The 21366-nt window shown below is 40.8% G+C and overlaps 1 protein-coding gene across 1 annotated transcript in view; it reads left to right on the top strand.

The window, feature by feature from the left end:
* The window catches only part of TBL1X (transducin beta like 1 X-linked), a 193928-nt gene that overhangs the window by 145775 nt on the left and 26787 nt on the right, over positions 1–21366 (top strand). The window contains 4 exon segments of the mRNA XM_030944983.1: positions 11270–11415; positions 14214–14355; positions 14358–14465; positions 21010–21142. Coding sequence (XP_030800843.1) covers positions 11270–11415; positions 14214–14355; positions 14358–14465; positions 21010–21142 — 529 coding nt within the window.

Here is a 21366-nt window from a genome sequence, read left to right as displayed (position 1 = left end):
TTTTGTGCTGATTGCCTTCTATCACCAGGGCACCACTAGAAAAAGTGTTTCTCCTCTTTGTACCTCCCTCAGGTATTTCTGCACAGAGGATAAGCCGTCTGTGAGCCATCTCTTCTCCAGGCTGAGCAGCCCCAGCTCTCTCAGCCTCTCCTTGTATGGCAGATGCACCAGTCCATTGAATATCTATAATAAAGCCTTGTTCTTGGCCTTATTATCGAGCGATGCAAGGATGGTCCAGGAGCCCAGTCCCTCTGGGAGACAGAGCACCCAAATGCCCAGGCAGCTTGCAGCTGTGGCTACCCTTAGCAAGCTCAGTGATTGTCAGCTCCTTAGCGATTATCATCTCTCTTAGGATCTCAGCTCTTTGCTTGCTTGCTAGGGCGCCCTTGGCTGAGGCAGGAGCAGAGGTGAGAGAGGAGAAGGAGAAGTCCTGGTGTTCCACAGCAATGGTTTGTTGGGGGAGACTGTGAAGGGTCCAGCGACAGCTCTTCTTCTGTCGAATGGGCTACATACAGCCCCTTTTTATAGGGTGTAGGGGGATCCAAACTTGTCCAATAGTTAGGGTCTGGGAGAATGGCCTGTAAGGTTACAAAGATAAGACGAAGGGGCAGAGGTCAGAGACAGGAACTTATTTTGCTGTCTCATCATGACTCAGCAGTTCCTACTGTTAAGTCTCAATCCTCCATGGAGCTTTCCCAAGCTCTATGGAGTCTGCTGCAATTATCTTTATGGTTATGGATTGTATTTCACTGGGCACTCTCGTGGATGTGGCGCTCCAGGCCTGTCTCACCAGCGCTGAGCAGAGGGTGAGCATCCCCTCAGTGACCTTCCGGCAGTGCTTTTTGTGGTACAGCTCAGCATGCGCTTGGCTTTCTGTGCTGCAAGGGCACATGGCTGGCTCATGTTCAAGTAGTCCAACCTCCTGCTCAGCACTGGAGAACCTCAAAGATCCTACAAACAACCTATAGAGGAGGGTTTGCAGGACAGCCACTGCCACGTTCCCAAGGCTCTGCACGCAGCTGTGCTCTAAAGGCAGCGACGATGATGGGAGACCTTGTGTTTGCTGAGGGAAAAATGCATCCTTGAAATGACAGCCTGCCACGCAAAGATAAAACACACATTTTAGTGTTGATCCAGTAGCAATCTGTGGCTGCATTGTTTGTGTTGACATGTGTGTTAGCACAGTCTCTTGGGCCTGGTGTGTCCTGCCTGCAGCACAGGGTGACTGTAGCTCACGGGGTAAGGACACTTCTGACCTTCCCTTTGCATAGCTCCTTCTGTGCTGACCAGGCATTACTGAATAAATAAAGTGATGATACATTTTTCAAGGGCATACATGAAAACTGAGTGTTTATACCTCACCCTAAAATTTCTGTCCCTCAATTTTCCTGTTTGAAAGCAAAGTTAATACTCTGAACAGTACCTCAGCAGATGTTGAATGTTTATAGTCCTAAAATGTAAGTGAAATCCTCTGAGTAAAATGTATTACATGGGTCCTGGGACAATATTTAACATTATTTTTCAGTTATTTCAGAGTGCTGCTTATGAATTTATGGGTGAATATATATCCCTAAAAGCAGGATGAATGAGATACTAATAGTATTTTTCAGGAACTGGTTATTAAAGTTTATACCTTTATACACTTATACTGGTGTTAAAACTCAAGGCAGGGATTCTTTCAGCTTTTCAGCTGTACAATACTGAGACTTCAGAGCAAAACAAACACTACTTTTAGTTCTCATGGCTTAGCACAGACCTGATTTGTGGGCATGCAGTCCTATTTATATGATGCATTATCCTTTTTAGGGCCAGCCTACTCAATTAAAATAAAATAACTTCAGGTTTGGTCCAGATCCCTGATTTATTGAAAGTTGGCTATAGAACCAGCCAAGAACCATAGAACCAAAAGTCACTAGAGTTTTCATGAATTATTTTAGATAAATAAGGCCACAGTGCTGTTCTAGGAATACAATACATGTTAAAGTGACTGTTGGATAAGAACAATTAAGAAATTTGACCCAAAAAATGGTTTGCCTTAAATTTCATAAAAGTCACCTCAGAATGAATGTTCCTATATGACATGAAACCATCTGTAACAATACATATTTCATATAATATTATATATATTTTATATTTATATAATGCCTCTAGCATAATATTTTGTAGTGAAATAGTATATTATCAAAAGGGTATATAAGGGATTTTAATAAACCACAACTCCTTTTTTCTTATATCTGTTCTACTTTTCTGTTTTCCTTTTAAACTGGGAAGGTAGTGACTGTATGGTTCCAGAAACAGTGGGCCTTACTCTGAATTTTAAATTATACTTCATTATTTGAAAATGGATTATGCTGAAAAGACAAATCCATTTCTAAAATAAGAGCTGTATTATTATGCACAGTTTCTTCTCCACTAGTAAAGATTTATTCTCTTTGTAAACAATAAATACATTTTAAGAAAATCAGGGTCAACATTAGAAAGCAACAAGCTTTGTTGAGCTGTGGTTCCCAAAACATTTTTGTTTAAACTTAACAAAGCTATGGATCTTGAAAAGGATGAAGCTTGAGCACCTGTGCAAGTCAAAACCAAACTGGACACTTTTCTCATAGAGAAGTGAATATGTACTAGCAGTATTTGATGGTTGGCTTCACAAAATCCAAATTCTGTGATGGTGAGGAAAAAATATTTTTACAGGTAAAGAGGTTATTGGGTTTATTCTACTTTGTTCTGGTAAATTTTCAAAAGAATTTAATAGGCTGTTTGAGACCCATTTTTATGGTTTTATATGAACAGACTTGTGACTTTTGTGACCAGATATCTCTTTATATACAAATGTATAAAGACTATTTTCAAATGTTTTGTGGTGCAGTTCAAGAGGTCTGTTTGAAAATTTATTTCTATTTACACTGTTTCATAATTGGTGCAGAATTTTTAACTTCATGTGAAGGAAAAAAATACACTGTATTTTGGGGTTTTGCCATTTGCAAAAGCCTGCTTACCTCATATTTCCTTCTAGGTCTCTTCACAGTTTTCTAAACTTGGCTATTTCCATTTTTCTTTGGCCTGAAAGTTACCATACAGGGTTGGATCTCGGACACTGAGCAAACACAGTGATTCTTAAGTTACACAAACATAAACAATTACACTTTTACAAATTTATTCCATGGCACAAATTTTGGTTCTGATCATTTCACGTCCTGTTTTTTAAAGCTTGCAAAAAACACAGTATTTTTAGGGTATTAAGAAAATAGCATGTGGGGTTAGAAGACAGATGTCTAAAGGTCAAGATGACTTTGCTGGTAAAACCAGTGCAGTCCTACACATTTCTCACTTTACTGCTTTTCAGTTTGAGTCTCCAGGCCCAGGGGAGCTTTGCAAGTTTTGCTAATAACCTCTGTGCTGAGAATGTCCTGCCTGCACAGCCATGGCACTGACAGACCACTCTCCTCACAGCCATCCTGTGTTAGGGCTCTGTTTGTAGTCACCATCCACAAAACCCTTCCTGGTGTCAGGTTCCTGAATGTCCCTTGAGGGTCACCTGAGGTGTCCCACTTGCCACCACTCAGAGGTGTATGTTAGAACAGAGAGAAGAGCATAGCTTAAGGAAAGTATATACAACTGTGGAAGTCTGTTCTGTAAACATGATCCCTAATTTTATGTGTGTCTCTTTCTTTGGATGTTTGGTTGCACAGACAGGGCTAAAAGATAACAACATCCCATGAATTCAGAAGGGAAATACTATTTTTATCGTTGTGGCCCTCATAAGCTGTTGCAAACTTTGGCCATAGTTGCAGTAAATTGCTAGATCTGTACTGATACTTACTTGCAGTTTTCATTCTCATTTACACAGAGCGAGTGAAATAGGATTACTTCAGACCTTGTTTTCAAGAGCTTTTTATAAGTTCCTCTTTCCATTGCTTGTGCTCTGTTTTTTCTGTCTGTATCGTATTTCTCTCTTTGTTAATTTGCAGCCCTCAGAAAGGCTTAAACAGTGAGTGCCAAGTACCACTCATCAAAAGATCATTTCCAAGTTGTATTAATCTTTTCCAACATACTTTCCCACATGAAAAAGAAAAAAAAGTACCTGCCAAAAACATTCTTTGGCACATAATAAAATAATTTTGGGTAGCAGACATTTACTCTGAATTCTTGGCAGAAGGTGAACAGGTCCAATATCCAAGAAAAAAGGGCGTATCGTTTAATATTAGTGAATAATCACGACTGTAAAACTTTGGGTAACTAGACATACTGTAATTTTACCTACAGCTAGGAATCCTTTCTTTATATTTCCCAGTGACTGTGAAAGAGTTTGTAATACCGAACACATTTCCCAGGGTTCTGGAAATAATTTTAATCATTTAGGAATCCTAATCTTGAAACAAATGTGCAAGCCCTATTGTTCAGCTGGTTCTTCTAAAAATATATTTCAGTTGCAGTTCTCTACTTTAAATTGCTAATGTGTGTCCTTGTTAAGCCCTTTATGTAATTGCAAAGGTAAGTCTTCAAAATAAGCAGACACTGCCAAGAACAGAGAGATACTCTGGGATGTATTACTGAGAAACAAAAACCTCAGCTAAGAGAAGAATCTCAGTCTGCTGTGAATAACAAACAAGATCTGGCATAGGATTCTGGTCCACCGTTATTTTTCTGTAATTGTTAATAGAATCTTACCAGTGGCTTAAGGCACCAGACACTTACTGTGACCAAGCATTTCAAAGAAACCAGTTGCCCTTTTTGTAAAGCCTTCTCATATATGTACACTGGGAGTTTATGACCATGTTTTTATGGATACATAATTCAGTTTAGACAAAAAAAATCTAAGGATAAGCAAGGATAGGGATCCATATTGCATTCTGATCCATGTTGCATTCTCAGTTCTCACTCAGTGCATCATATAGAAGACAAAATACTGGGCTAAATGGCAGCTGCAGTCAAGTACAGTGAAGAGCATCACTGTATTCTCTCAGGCAATGGAAAGAAATTACATCGCTTGCCTCAGGAGCTAGATTAGCATGTGCTAGGCCCTGAATTAAGAAAATACAGTTGCTCTGACTTAAGTTGTTTGCTCTTGGTTTTGCATACAGAAATTGCATTCAAATCTGCTCTTAGTGATACATGTGCCTTGCTTCTGTACACTGATAAATCTAGATCTACAAGTCTTCATTTAACACTGACTGTGTTGTTTGTACATCATTAGTTTTTGGAGGAAATTATTTTGTTGGTGGTTGTATTTCACTGGGTTTTTGGGGTTTTTTTTGACTTTTTTTTTAGCTGCTGTGAGGGGCTCTAATTTATTTCAGAACATCACATTGCAGCGCTCTGCCCTTCTTGCCTTCCTGCTTCCGTGGCACTCCCAGGACCAGACGTCAAACTTGGGATGAATGTTTTTCCACTGCTTGCATCTGGTTTCTTTGGCCAGCAGTTGTGCAGGCAGCTTTGGAGTTCCTTGGGTTTGGTAACGCGGCGGAGCAGCTGATGGGATTGCGGGTGGACGTCTGCTCCTCCTGCGCGTGATTTTCTTTTGACTCATGATGCAGTGGAATATTTCTGCTTGATGTGTCTGAATCTCCTGGGAATTTTGCCCATATACCCATTTATGGCCATAAAGATGACTTTCCTTTGCCCCTCACAAACATTTTTTTTTTTTGCCCTGCAGCCTGTATAGCTATACAGGTCTTCCATTCTTGCATGAATTGTCCTTTGGTCAAAGTCTCAGCACTAGTGCCAGGTGCAAGACTTACCTTAAAGAAGACAGGCTCTTCTGCAGCCAGAAAACCTGAGATTGCGGGTGGATCCCATTATAGCAGCTTCAGGTTGGTTCTGCTGAATCAGTAGTTTTAATAATGTCTAAAGCCTTGCTCATTTTTGTCTCCTCTACCTGCCAAATACTTTACAGGGGAACATTGTGTTACTTCAGAGATGCAGACTGGAGGAGCTTGTATTGGAAATTTCAAAAAATAAAGACAGCACAATGGCAGAGAAATCAGTTAAGCTAGAAGTGATGGTTATTTCCATGTGGAGATGGTTAAATTGTTGGAGAAAAAAAAAGAGACTGTCAGATAGTTTATTCCTTTTGTTTTTCTTTCTCTTTCTTTTAAAGTAATAACATCACCAATTTAGTGATTTCTAGAAATAGAACTTAAAATCTCTGTATATGCAAACCTCAGCCTGGACTGCTTGAGTTAAAGAAATAGCAGATTTTATTGAAGGAAATGACACAGATCTCCATATGAAATGTCACTATTTTCCAGAAAAGAGGGCCACACTGGGCATTAGTTATACAAAGATTTGTAGGAATGGCTTGTTACTTGTATTTAGTGTTGGGATAGAGGCTGTTCATCATCAAGATGCCCAAAGTGTGTGTAAAAGACAATTTGATGTTCATAATTATTTATTCTCTGTTTATTGTACTGTAGCAAATGTTTCAGTGAAGATCTTACAGTGTGAATAATTGAACCAAGTAAGTCACAAATAACTGAAAAACACCTGGGTTTTAAAAATTACTTGTACAGCAAACTATTTAGGTTAACCAGAGAAAACTAAGTCTTAGCTCACAAACAGAAAACTTTGCTCAACAGATCACTTCTCTATTGCTCATTAGAGCATCCCCAAAGTAACTCCCAAGTAACCCGTAAGGACTGAAACAGTTCAAAGGTCTTTGCTTCCGCAGACCCTTCTTTGTCATTCCCCTCACCTGTACAAATACAGCAGTAGGTACTGTAACTGCTACAATTCAAGGTTGCAGTTTTACAAAGACATGCTTTTTGTGGTGCTAAAGAGATTGGGAAATAAAAGGAACTCTTGGTAGATGTCAGTTTTACCTGGAGCTGTGAGTGCCAAATGAGCCAGCATAGGGAATACTCAGCATCACCCCAGGTGTGAGTCTAAAAGGAGGCATAATGCTTTGCTCCCAGAAGAGATGAGACACATCACTGGAGAAGAAAAGTCATTCCCTGGGCTGTGTGGCTCCCCAGTTGCCTTTCCTACACCTACATTTGACAGGCATTTCTGATGTGAGCCAGGCAGATTTTAAACAATTAAAACTATGTAGCCTTCAGATCAAACAAGCATGCAACAAGCATCATTACGTTCATTAAATAAAACCTTGTCATTTTATGATCAATGACAAATCTAGCTTCAAAGGGAAGCCATTTTTAACTGAAAAAGGAACAGCCAAAGGAAAAACCCTCCATCATCTCCGTTTTTGCAGTTATAGCAAAACCTATCAGTGAAATTTTGCAAAACACAGTCCTACATATGCATTTTTTGGCACTGCCTAGGGCAAGAATTCCCAAACGGCTGTGTATGTACCACTGAGAGTATATACAGACACCTCAGTGTGGGAAAAGATATAGCACAGAACCAGGACCTGTTACCACTGTCAGTACAAAAAAAGTGTGGGAATCTCTCAATTAGGAATTTCAGGCAGTTTCCAAGTCTGTGTCTGACTTGTGTAATAATTTTTGAGATTGGGGGGTCATTTAATTAATTGTTTTCTACATTCATTATTTCTTCTCTGCTTTTATGCTCTGTATACCAAGATCATCCCAAGATGAATTTTTTCTGCACAAGAATTTTTTCTGCACTGATCATATGGGTATATTTTTCATTTATGATAATGTATTTACAGATTATGCATAGCTTGATGGTTTCTGTTTTCCCATCTTTTTTTGGGGCAGAAAAAACCTGGAAACCATTCTCTCAAGTCTGCAGAAAGATGCCATTTAGGGCACTGGCCATGTCACAGCAATAGCAACTGGTTCATTGCTATGAAACCTGTGTGGCAATGCTTTCTCCTCTTCAGCCCTTTGTGTTCATGCTTTTAACCTGAAAAGCTCATAGTGTCACTGCATGTGTCTTCAAAGAGCATATTGCACTAGGATTTTGTTTTGGTGCTATTTGAACAGAAATTATTGTATTGTAGAGTGATTATTGCAGTCACCAGTGACAGAATTTATGAGAAGGAATGCTTACAGACACAGATTTGCAATTTTCATTCATTTCACTGCTGCCACGGCATTTTCAGTTTGTCTGCTGTAATTTCATGTCTCCCCCACCACATCCTTCCTTCAGATCCGCACTTGCAGAGCACCTTCTGTCTCTGCTCACGCTCCCAACTGCCTTGGCAGACTGGGACTGGGGGTGGTGCTTATGTCTTGGCTTTGTGTCCCCAGTGTATTTCACAATCTTAGAAGGAGGGCCAGGTTAACAAGCTAACCTTTTTCAAAAATTGCCTATGTTTGATAGAAATCACCTTTTCATACGTGTAAACTATGGAGCTGCAGCTTTGCTGTGTAATTTAGTGTAGTTCAATGCAGAACCCTGAAGAGAACTGATGACATATGGTAACTATAAAAGTAAAGCTCAGGTGATTCTTCAGTGTTATCAGAAACCTGATGTAGGTAGAGCTTCATTGAGGATTTTGTTGACTGTGTGAGGTGGTTTTAAAACTGTTTATTTTCAAATGAGCTTTATATAACTGCTGTGGTAGTACAAGAAATCAGGAGGGAATTAGCTATCTGTTGGAGGACTGGTTGGCATATTTCTGTTGGTTTTTTGTTGTTTTTTTTTTAACTACAATTGTATTGGGTGCATTTTTTCAAGAGGTGTGAGGAGCACTATGTCCAGCAGCACCCACTTAAACAGTTTTGTGCCATTGATTTTCATTTATTGGATCTTGTCTGATAAAATCTTAGGAAAGTTTCTCACAGCTGCTGGAGGTGTGTGAGTGAGATTGCTCCTCAGCGACAGTGTGCCAGGAGTTTTGTGTTTCCTCATCTAACAGGTGCTTTAGTAACAGTTTCTCAGTATCCAGAGAAACAGTAAAATAACATGTTTCATTGCAAAAACACAACTGAGTTTTATACTGAAAAGTTTCTTCTCTCACATGCTATGAGGTGACCTTGTGTTGCTCTCTGGGGATCAGGACAAAGAGGTTTAGCTGTGTGCACAATCATCTGTCTCCTGGCAAAGATGGGGCTGGAGATATGCCAGCAGCCAGCTAAAAAGTCTGTAAGATACAAAGTGCAATAATGAGATGTAAAATGTCATACTTAAGATTTATGTCTGCCATAGATCCACAGTCATGGTTTTCCACTTTTTTACTTTTTTCCTCCATGTTTGTTGGTTGCCATTTTTATGCCATCCACCTGTTGTTTCAATCAGAGACCATGTTACAATTTTCTGAGCTATTGACTTGGAAACTAACTGCTGGGTATTTTAGCAGTCACCTTTAGTGCTCTTGGACACCAGCTCAATTTTCTCATTCTTACATAGACTTACCGATTTATCAGTCGTGTATTTTTACATTCATTCTGTTTTTTAAAAGTTACCATTGTTAATTAACTCAAATACACATAAATATAAATTAAGAGTAATCTGATTCTCTAATTCTGGTTAGTTTTATGCTGTGTATTTATAGATACACACAGAAGTTTCAGTGCTCAGTGATTAGGCCCTAGACCTCTCAGGTGAAGGCTATGTATGCTCAGTGCTTGATTTCTTCCTCATTGTGGTTCCCAGTTATGTGCTTAGATGTCCTACAAAACTAATAACCAGGGAAAAACACTGCCCTGCAGATCTTACAGTCTGTATCACAGCTGGAGGTCCAGCAGCTCATAAACTAGACCAGGACATAAAGAGCAATACAGAGTAAGAAATTGGCCTAGGGATTACGTAAATGATACTGCAGTTTTTCAGTGGGGGGTTTTTATCTGTCCTTTTTTAATGCCTTGTGATCCTGTGGAATTCTGTTGATAGGTGGACCTGCCATTTCCTAAAAATTGTCCAAAGCATCCCTCAAAACTGGGAGAGCACCAGGAAGGGAAATTAGGGTGGGAGGGGAGAGAGTGGAAGCTGTTAGCAGGGAAAAGAGAAAAACAGCAGCAAAATAAAATGTGTAGGGGGAAGGGAGGAATCAGAGAAATACTTACCTTGGTTTCAAATGTGGGAGGCATTCTGTTTCTCAGCTTGTTTTTGCTAGCTAGCTGTATTAATAATTGAGCTAGCTGGGAAAAGCATCTTGAAAAGAGAGAAAGAAAGCACTACTGTCAAGCGAGCCCAAAATCACATCCCCAGCCTGCACACAATTGGACATTGCAGTGATATAGGGGAAATCCCTTAACGGACAGAACTATAAATGAAACTGGTGTTGACAAGGGGAAGAGGCACAGCTATATTTAACAGAAGTATTTTCATTTGAAAGCTGCTTTCTTTTTCTTTTTGGGGGGGGTTTGTTGTTTGTTGTTTTTTCTTGTCTAGTTGGTGGAGACGATGAGAGCTCTTCCTGTTTGAGACAGTGCATGGGTGGTTTCCCCAAGGCTTTTAATGTTAGATTAATGCTCTGGAGACAGTGTGATGATAAATGGGTTCCTACAGTTATATCTACATCCTGTTCCCCCTCCCCCCTCCCACAGCTGCCCCTCTGTACAGTCTCTCTGCAGTGCTCGCCTCCATACCCAGCAACAGTTCTGAGCAGCTTCAGCCAGAATTTAAGGCAGCACTCTTTAAAATTTGTCTGCCAAAATTCTTTAATTTTCAGTGCTGTCGCCTTCATTGCCACTTTCTTACGCAGACAATGACAAAAATGAAACGGGGAAGAGAAAGACTTCTGGCTGAAGTACAGGCCACCTCAGCTTGTCATTGCTGTGTGGCAGATCCCAGTTAATGAGTTTTGCTATTGCTGTTCACATACAGAAAATAGGTTTACAGGGGTGGCCTTTCTGTAGTTTCACATTTTAACAGCAGTGCTCTGCCCATCATATTGTACTAAGCAATAAATGAGCAGAGGATTTGAAATCTTTTCCCTGGTATAAGGGAATGGCTCCTCTGTGTCAGCTGCATCTATGCCTTGATTTTATACAACTTGCATGCTGGTAGGGATTTAAGTGTGCAGCTTCTACAAACACCCAGCACTGAAATTCAGCAAGGGAAATGGAGATTTGAGGCACTTTTTTTAGCTGGACCTGCCCTTGTGGCGATTGCTGATGCTTATGTGTTTTCGGGGGTTTTGTTTCAGTTAGTGCAGTTATTTTTCTCTGCATGCATTTCCATTTCTGTATGGCTTGCCCTGAATGTGGGGGAGGGAGGGGGGGATGGGCAGTCAGGGTGGCTGAGGCTGACCTCCCCAGCTCCGAGCAGCCAGCCCACAGCCTTCTGCTTACACGGCAGTGTCTCTTAGATCTCAAGACAGAACTATTTTTAGACCGTGAAGGTGTATCTGACTGGTGCATTTAGATTTCATATCATGGCTTCCTTTTCCTGCTCTCAGGTTTCTCCCACTCGGCCTTTACCTTCGGTATCGAGAGCCACATCAGCCAGTCCAACATCAACGGAACACTAGTGCCACCTGCTGCACTCATCTCCATCCTCCAGAAGGGGCTCCAGTATGTGGAGGCCGAGATCAGCATCAATGAAGTAAGTGCCACTGCTGCCACCGCTGCCACCGCTGCCAGCTGCCACCACCACGCACTGGGACGTGCCGAGCAGCACGCCCCAGCAGCCCCAGCACGAGCCACTGCCCAGCTTCTCCTGGTTTAATTTTATTCCTTTTACTTTGCCTGATCCCAGCAGAGAGCCAGAAAGCTCTGAGATGGAGACGTGTTTCTGGTTTTTCAGCTGTGGCAGGGAGGCGTTCTCTGCGCTCCTTACCTGGTGTTTCGTGGTGTTTCTGCTACCCCAGCCAACAAATCCAGGGTGTACAGGTTCTTGCAGGAAACAAGAATTGCCTGTGCTTACAGCCTTGCGTTTTCAAGGTCATAGCAGAATTTGGCTGGAAAAACCTGAAGCGTGGGTTAAAACTTCACTCCTTGACACCTCCTAGCAGACAGCACTGTTCACAGGCCACGAGAAGCCTGATCAAAAATCCATGGAGGTCACTGGAGAGTGATTTCGGTGACTTTGGCCTAGATCATATGAGATGAGGCATCATGTTCATGGTGAAACAGTTGCATATAAATTCTCAATGTGGCTGGGATGCAGGTTTTCTATAGATATTGTATGAACAGCCACAGACTGTCTCTGTTCTCCTTGAGCTGCCAGTGGAAGCAAAGAAGGGATGTGGGAAAAGCCAGTGGTTTTGCCCTGCCAGCCTTAAAGATGGGGTGCTTTTAGAGGGAGTGAAGCGTGACAGATAAGCGATTGTGGCATTACAAGATTTTTATGATAGATATTTCTGACTGACAAACGTCTGTAATAAATATTAATACAGAGAAGCTACTGTTTTTTCCTCTATACCTGAATGTAGCATGTGAACAGCATGGGGCAGAACAAAGGAATATAAAATAGAGAAAAGGCTGTGTTGTTTGCAATGTGTAGTTTGGAAATTCTTTTGGTTTTATTCAAACATTCTGTGTGTTTTTTCTTTTTGTGACACAATACCATGTATAAGATTTGTATATGTGTTATTTTGTAAATAGGGCAATAACACTTGACATTCACGCCAAGCTGCACTTTGATGCAGTTGTAATAACAAACCAGTGTTAGGAAGCTGTCTCAATTTGCTGCTACTTAACATTTTGCCCCATGCCTGAAACTGGAGCTACACAGTTAAAAAGTTCCAGCTCTGAAGCCCTTAGATCAGGTTGTAGGGTCCTGCATTACCCAGCTTCAAGACTTCCCCTAAAATGAGAGAATAATCTGAAAATATGCCTGTTGTCACCATTAAGATTTATGTTGCTCTCTCATGGTTTGAGTCAGGTTGAACAGGGCCCTGAACATGACCTAGTGGAAGGTGTCCTTGTCACAACAGGGATGTTGGAACTGTGTGGCCTTTAATGTCCTTTCCCACCCAACCCAAGCCATTCTATGATCCTGTTCTAATACATACTGTTAAGTATTGCAGCAAAGCAAAGGCCATTCATGCTACATCTGAATCCCAGGAAGAGCTACCATAGATGCTTCCCTATGTGTTACTTTTCTCTGTGTATTACTTAAGAGTGACAAGTAATCAGTGAGTCTATAAACTAGTGTGTATAAAATTATTGTTTGTGATCTATTAAAGGGCAGTCATGTAAATAGTCCAGTGAGCACATTTACAGATGAAAATGTAAGATGTCAGGATCTGTTGGCAAACATTTTGTTTATTGTGTAGCAAGAATTTGAGTCAAGATTTAAATAAATTTTGGCAGACACATAAAAAAATGTTGAGGAGAAAGAGATTATGGTTACTTCTCTAATGACTGTCTCCTCCTTTTTCTTTCCCATGAGGAAACAAATATGTATTATCTTAATATTGTAATTATAAGGGGTAATGCAACAACTAGGTCAGCAGAAACATACCAGTCAGGCAAGCAGCTATTCTTCTATATGAATTGTTCTCACCTATGGAAGATTATATTGTTTATCCCGCTACATTATCTATCTGTATCCTATTCTTACTTGCTCTTTCTCAAGAGCAAATCTTTCACCACCAGATCATTATTATTTTAAAGAATTGAAGGGAGTTTGCAGAAGATTGGCAAAATTGCACTTTACAAAGACTACTAAAATCTTTCCCCTATATTTAAGATAATAGGAAAGTGAAGAAAAGCCAAGTCAATATAGTCTGTATGAAGTCTTCAACAGCCCCTAAAAGTTTACTCAGTTGGGTGTTGAAGCTGAAGTGTAATTTACAGAAATCAAAATCAAAGTCATAACTATTATTAATAATATAATGGAATAAAAGAAAAATAATGGTAAGGCTGTCTTATATGATCCACTACAACTGGTGGTGCTGGGTTGAAAAGCACTGCATAAGAAACCACTGAATTTGTGCATACATCATGTTTTGGCTGAGGTTCATTATACATCATCTGCTTCCATTCCATTGCTATGCTCCTGCAAGTGTAGGAAAACAAACACTTTAACCAAAGTCTTTTTGCCTTTATCATGGCTTTAGCCATGACTCTGTTTTTTCAAACAGAAAACAAAGTGAAATTTTTTGTCATTGGTCAGATGTACTTTTTAACACAGCTTAACTCCTTTTGCATGTATAAAGCATTTCTATGGTAGAACTTTTTATAAAATTCCAACAAATTACTTTTTGACTGATCAGATTTCTGAGTGGACCATGAGTGCCGCTATCACAGATCTGAGAGAGGCAGTCCATAGTCCTGTGGCCCTATTGGTTAAGTCAAAGTGTACTATCTTCGCACAGCCTCATTTTGTGATTCTTTGCCGCCTGAGTGATGAAGATCCTAAACCCGGGATTTCCCTTGTGCTCATTTTCCCTGCAGGACGGCACAGTATTTGATGGCAGGCCTATAGAGTCCCTGTCTCTGATAGACGCGGTGATGCCTGATGTCGTCCAGACCCGGCAGCAAGCGTTCCGAGAGAAGCTCGCGCAGCAGCAGGCCAGCGCCGCGGCAGCCGCAGCGGCCACGGCGTCGCCACAGCGGGAGCCACGACGACTGCTGTTTCCCAGCAGAACACACCAAAGAACGGAGAAGCCACTGTGAATGGAGAGGAGAATGGGGCACATGCAATAAGTAAGCCAACACGCGGCTGCCTGCAACCTCTGGGCAGTTTGTGTTTCCATAATATTCTTGTACACAGTTGTGGGGTGGGGTGCAAGGTGTGCTTTCTGCATGGTGGTTGAATTAAGGGCAATCATTCCAGGACATGTTGATTAAAAATGATGTTTCACATTACAGGGCTGTGTTTTATCTGTCTCTAACAACCTGAAAACTTCAGATATGTTCAGAATTGCAAGTAGAAGACAGAATCAAGAAGTGGAGCTGTATGCTCTCTCCTTGGAGCAGGCTACCCAGACTTTATTATGAGCCTTCTAGATGCTTTTAGATATTGGATAAAAACTGGGCTGTAGCCAAAGCTTGTCATTTTGGTCAGGCTAGGAGACAGTTGGGTTGAGAGGCGGGACCTTGTCTTAGTTTCAAAGAGAGGTATCTTTCAAAGGAGTCAGGAACCTCCCTTGAAATGGAGAATATTACCCCCTTGCCTCCAAATTATTATGACTTTGAAATTAAGGGGATTTCAGGCAAAGATATGGGGAAAGGAGTAACAGTTTTTTCCTGGTATGTATTTGTATAACAAGGCAAAACAAACAGCCACACTGGCAGCAGCAGCAGACAGACCCACAAACCCGGGCCAGCGCTCTCTCAGCGGTCGGGCGCTTTCCCCGTGGGTGCAGTTCCGGGCATGGCCGGCAGGGGCGCTGCTGGCACCGGGCCGGGCAGGGTGGGTGTGATGGCTCCACCATGCCTGCAGGGGGCGCTGTGGCCGAGCGCAGGAGCCGCCTCGCCACGCGGTTATGGCAGCTCAGCCGGCTGGGAGGGATGGGAAAAGGGGCCTGCTTTACAAACCCAGAGGAGCAGTAGGACCGTGCCTCTTTGGAGACCAAAATGAGCTGTAGCAGGAACCCTGGAAGCAGCAACAGTAGATGAAGACAGCAGGAGACAGAGCCTCACAGTGTTGATGAATTCTCCCCACAGCGATCACAGCCTGTTCCCCTCCGATGCAGAGAAATGAGAGAGTGAGGAGCTGCACTCAGCCCCTTCCCCCAGCCCAAATCTCCTGCTATCTCTGCCCCTCCAAGAGAAACCACTCAGCTTATAGAGTAGCCAGCCACACCCTCCCCCTGTACTGTGGCAACTTCTTTTGTCTCTCTTAAGTGCCTGTTGTTATTGTCCCTTAGGAGACAATAACAGGAGAAAATTCCCTGGGAGAAAGAAAACAAAAGGAGTAATCCTAACCTCCAACAGACCTGCAAGGCTTATCTGTGTAATTGTTGTGTGAGCAGTGCACAGCTGTCCTTGTGCAGTAGCTGTCCTGTGATTATCCATAGCTTTGGCATGGTCCTTGGCTCAGTTTGGCATGTTCCAGCTTCCATTTTTGTAGGGTGTGGCCAAGCACAGGAGCATCCCTAGCCCTACTGTCATGGTCATTAGCCCGGTTGGACTGGACCAGCTATCCATTCCCAAACAGCATTGCCAAGCACATGTGCCAAGGACCGTTCCCTGCAAACAGCACTCGGATGCTGCCAACCTGTCTTGAAGGCACAGAGCAAAATTGTTCCTCAGCCTTTTGTTTAATAGCATGTGCTTATTCATACAGTCCACTGCAAGTATCCAATTGAAGGTCCCACCTTCCTGAGATTTCCTTAGTCTTTGGGAACAGTCGGTTCTCAAGAGCACTGCATTCACCTTTGTTCATGGGTGACTAAGGGAGACTGCATTTATGTATTAATCATCCAAAGCCAGACATTTCCAACATGGAGTGGGACCTACCTGCTTGCGTAACTAGATCCTGATGCCTGTGCTAACACTGTGGGGCAGATGGGATTACTGGTTTGGTTTCTGTGTTTCCATTGTGTACTGGCTGACTTCTGAAACCAGCCCTTACTGCCCAGTTGTCTTACAAGAAAACTCCAGAGCAACATGCATGGCAGGTTTTGTAGGAAGTCCTAAGAGCTCTTTGGCTTAGACAAGGTCAGGATTGTAGTCATGTAACAGATTTTATTAGTTCTCCAATGTAGATACCTTTATCAGTCTCCACCTTCTCTTTGATCTGGATAGATTACTCTGTGGGTCAGTGAGAAAAACACTTTCAAAACAGGTTTTTCTTCAGAGAATTCCAGTTAGACGGGTTGGTTTCACCCAGTAAAACTGCAGTTATTTAAATAACGTTTTTATTTGAGAAAGCAAATGTAAAAAAGATCTCAACATTTAAAAAATATTTATCTGTTCTTGGACTATAGATTGCGTCTGTTTTACTCTCAACTAACTTTCTGCTTTGAAACTTTAATAATTTCATATATGAAGGGGTAAAACTGAAATTAAAGTACTGTTCAGAGTATCAAATGCTGACATTTTGTTTGTTGACACATCTTCAGGTGACATGTGAAAATTTTTGGGGAGTGTCTCGCTGTCTCATTGCTAGAAAAAAACCAAATTCTTAAGGTAGAAAACTGATCCATCGGTTCATCACTAAAAGAGAACCACTCAGATATATTTCCTTCTGATCCAAAAAATATACCTACTATTGTATTAACTAAAGGAAAGCCTTCAAATCAGTTCATGTTTACAGCCACACTGTAAGCCTCGATGTCTCAGATCTGGCGTTTTCTAATTAAAAAAATAACAATTCTCACAGCTATATTTAATAGAGGGATTTTCACAAACAGTTGCAGACGTTTTCTTGGAATGTTGAGAAGGACTTTTCCTGGGAGAAAGAAATAATCATGAGTAGAAAAGACTGTTGATATGAAACCTGTGAGAAACTTCCCAGACTTAATTTTTACTGTTGTTGTATTCCACAGACCTGGCATGTATTGGCACAGGTTTAAATAATGTGCTAGTCCTTAGTCATAACCTGGAAGTCACCCAAATACCAGGCTTTCAAAAAAGGGGGAATGGGTGGAGCGGCAGGAAGAGATGTCTTTGAGAAATTACCTAGTTTGCATTCATTCTGGCATGGAGTTCTCCCTGACACTCTTGTCTTTCCAAAAGGGTTTTAAAATATTTAATATGATAAGTGTTTGCATGTGGCATTACTACTACAATATGATAGATTTAAGAAAGAGAGGAGACAGAAAACAATAACAGTAGTTTGAGGTGCAGATTCAAATACTGAATAAAAAAAGTTGCTGCCTTTTCTTGTTGCTTCCCAAGTAATGTTCTCAGTTTTAAGTCACTTCAAATGTTACAGGAAAAACTAAAAATCAGCATGTAGAAATGGAGCCAAACTTTGGATTGTTTTCCAACACAAATATTTTTAGTGTAATTTGTTTCATTATATTTGCAAGGATTGGCTTAGGTTTACAAAAAATAAAGCTCTGGAAAGAGGACTAAGCCCTGTTCCTTTATTAAAAGTACAGCCATAAAGAACAACTTTAGTGGAAGGCCTCTTAAATATTTAAGTAAAAAAAGAAAAGAAAAATATATTTCCTGAGAAAAGACAGGATTAGCACTCATAAGATCTTAAAAATATCTATTTTTTTCCTTGAAGGAAATAGTATTATATTACTTACCAGTGTGTTAGAATTTTTCTTTCTACAGTAAAAAAGACCCTCAATCTCAATACTTTGGGGTAATATTCTAATTTCCAGTCGTTTGGGATTTTTTTATACATTTGAGGAGAAGAATTATAATGTAGACTATAACCAAAGATCCCCTGGCCTTTAGAAAATGTTTTGTGTTAACATTTGGACAGAGTCCTTCCCTATGTGACCTGCAGACTTAGGTTTTCACCTGAGGCTGTGCTGCAGTTAGAAATGCCTTCTCTTTTAGAGAATCCCCCCAGGGCAATTTTGTGCAAATAAGATCTTAACCGAAAGCTTTCTGCTTGGAAGGTCCTTTAGAACAAAAGAAGCCTGTTCTTGATGGCTGCTGCGTCTCACTTATCTATTCATTCTCATTCCCCATGCACACATTGTAGCTGCATGCATAGGAAAGCCAAATTTCCAGGTGAGACCAGGGCTCCCAAGAGCTGGTGCTGGGTAAGGAACTTGTCACTCTTTAGAGGGTGCCCCTTTGTGCTCAGGGGTTTCTGCAGCTTTTTGTCGTTACCATAATTGTATCAGTCATATCCTGCAAGTGTCTATGTGAATCTGGTAAGAGCCTGAGGCAGTATCACAGAGGCATGAACTGTCCTGTTTGTTCAATGGGGCATTTTAAGTTCAGTGCTGAACAGTAACGCTCTGAATATGACTGTTCCTGACTACTGATGCAAGTAGGAAGAAAACACATAAAATGTGAACAGTGGCAAATTATTTTTGAAAGACTTCTTATCCTTCCCTCTCTTTTCTCATAAACCACCAAAACTGTTCTGTAAAAATCATTACTGTAAGATACAATACAAAATAATTCTGCAGGTATTTCATTGCTCCAGAGGCCAGTTGCCCTTGCATGTACTAATCCAGGTATCAGCTAATCAAGGTTTCTTTTCCACAGCATGACTATTTGTGGGGTTTTTTTCACAGTAGTTAATAGCATTCAAAGTGTGTGTCTAGGTTTTTCCATTTGGCCATATACAAACGAAAAATATTCCTGAGTATCAGATGGCTCTGCTCTGATAGCAACTCTTGACTCTGGGATCTTGGAGTAATGCTGCTCCCCAGCTGTCATTTGGTTTTAATTGAGAGTAAAATGCAGAGCCGTGCCCTTAGAGCCAGGCAGGTAACTGTAGGATCCTCTGTTGTAAGCAAAGCATCTCATTTAAATTTTTCAAATTAAAGTGCTTGAAACTTCTTCTTGATTTACCCCCAGCTTCCAGCTCACACTGTGAAGAGGACACAGATGAATGCATAGCCATTGTCATTCTACTGTTTTTCTCTTGAAAATATGCTTTAAGTGTGGTGAATCTGTGCTGTGCTGAGCAATAGAGGATTGTGAGTTCTAGGCTTGTATCTTCTTGTGGGTTTTAATAGTGCTTCACTCTTTAGTGCCTGACTGCTTGGAATATCAAAGATTCCAGGTGCTGGTGGCAGGCTAAATCTTGAGTATTGGTGTATCTCAACAGTATTCAGTTTAGTAGTCATACACATAGGGAATTGTCAAGGACAATGCTTAACATAGGGACTCAGCATAGGTATGGATTTTACAAATGGGCATTTCCAGTGTTTGTGCAGCAAGTCTATAGGTAATAAGAGTAGCCAAAATATAGATATTTTTCATTAGAAATAAGCTGTCAAACTAATGTTAGTTGTTTCCTGATTTTAATACTTGATTCTGTGTAACTCAATGTAGATTCCATTCCATCTGTGGTGTAGATGTGGCACAGACATAGTTTTAGGGGGCTAACCAAATACACAATGAGAAGAGTGCTGTTTGTGTGACTCAGCATAAGTTAGGCAGAGCCAAACCAGGTATGTGAAAGCCCAGGTAAGGGTAGAAATCTGGAGATCTTCCTCCTGATGGCACTTGTGCAGTGTCACAGTTGGTTTCACCAGCTGATGGGCAATAGCGTAGCAGAGCTGAAGTATCAGGACAGATGGCTGATTTTAAATGCCATAAACATGCAGCAATAATGGAGCATAATTATTCTACTTGCAAACCTATGGATCTTCATATGTAATTGAAGAATGACTAACTGAAAGACTTAACCCAGAAAGAGAACTTGCATTTTGATCAGTCAGAGCTGATCAGCTGGCCAAAGCATTGGTTAGGTAACAGGAGGCTGCCAGCTACCTGCTCTTGGATGTGCTTTCTGCAAAATGGGCCACACACGTGTGTAGAGTAGCATCTGGTGTCTGTTGTTTCAGTGTGTCACCTGTCCTTGGATGGTGTCTTGTTTGCAGAGAATAATAATCCTGTAATGCTGCCAGGAAGTGTGGCTAGAGCTTAATGAGGCAGATTATACAGAAGCAGAAGAAGTCTGGGGTAAAAACATGGTTCATGATGCAAGTTGGAATGAATTGTTGTTACTAAGAGAAATCCATCATTTTAAATTTGCTTTTTCTTGCTTAAGACAATAAAGGAACTTTCTAAAAATGATGAGTCTAAAGAACTGCAGAGTTACAGCACACAGGTTAAGTATATCTATGACTCATTTGGTACCTTTGTATGTATTATGATATCCTTGAGAAGTCATTCACCATTCCCCTGATGTGCTCCTGGAATGAAACCCCTCCTCAGTATATTTTTTGTCTGTTAGTAGCACAGATATTACTTACAGGAGACTGTGTAAGAAAATATAAATGCTTTATGTTATTTTTTAAATTATTTTAATAAATCTGTAAGTCATGTAGTTTAATAAGGCCAGCTTCAAAAGAAAAAGTACACTGAACTAAATCCTGAGTATTTGGAGGATGAAAAGCTATGTAGATTTATACAAAATGTTTTGGAAAGGTCTACATTTTGAAGAAATGTCATAAATTTGAATGGCCAGAGAGAAGCAAATAGAGTAATATTGTCAGAGAGAAACAAATAGAGTAATATTATTAGTGACACAGCACAGAGTATTAATTTTGGTGTATATGCTGCTGTAAGGTTCAGGCCTTGGGAAGCTAGCATGATTTTAAAACAGACCTAACTGCATCTTGTAAACTATTTATTCTGATATGTCTCCTTCCAGATAATCATTCAAAGCCAATGGAAATTGACGGGGATGTTGAAATTCCTCCTAACAAAGCAACAGTCCTTCGGGGCCATGAATCAGAAGTGTTCATCTGTGCCTGGAACCCTGTCAGTGACCTGCTAGCATCTGGGTAAGACAGACAGTGACTCAAACCAGCTCCTGCAATTAGAGAATATTTAGAGATGCAAGAACTTGCAAATGTATTTGGGATGTGAATGAGTATTCTCTGGGGTGATCAGCCTGCAGCAGTGTTTTTTTCAGCATTACCATACCTGTATAACTGCTAAATAGTTATAAGGTGATGACAAATATGAAGAATTTCTACATTTAAGATGTAAATTCTGTGGCCCTAAA

Source organism: Camarhynchus parvulus, chromosome 1, assembly GCF_901933205.1.
Source record: "Camarhynchus parvulus chromosome 1, STF_HiC, whole genome shotgun sequence".
In the NCBI taxonomy this organism is placed as follows: Eukaryota; Metazoa; Chordata; class Aves; order Passeriformes; family Thraupidae; genus Camarhynchus; species Camarhynchus parvulus.
This window is presented reverse-complemented; position numbering and strand designations above follow the sequence as displayed.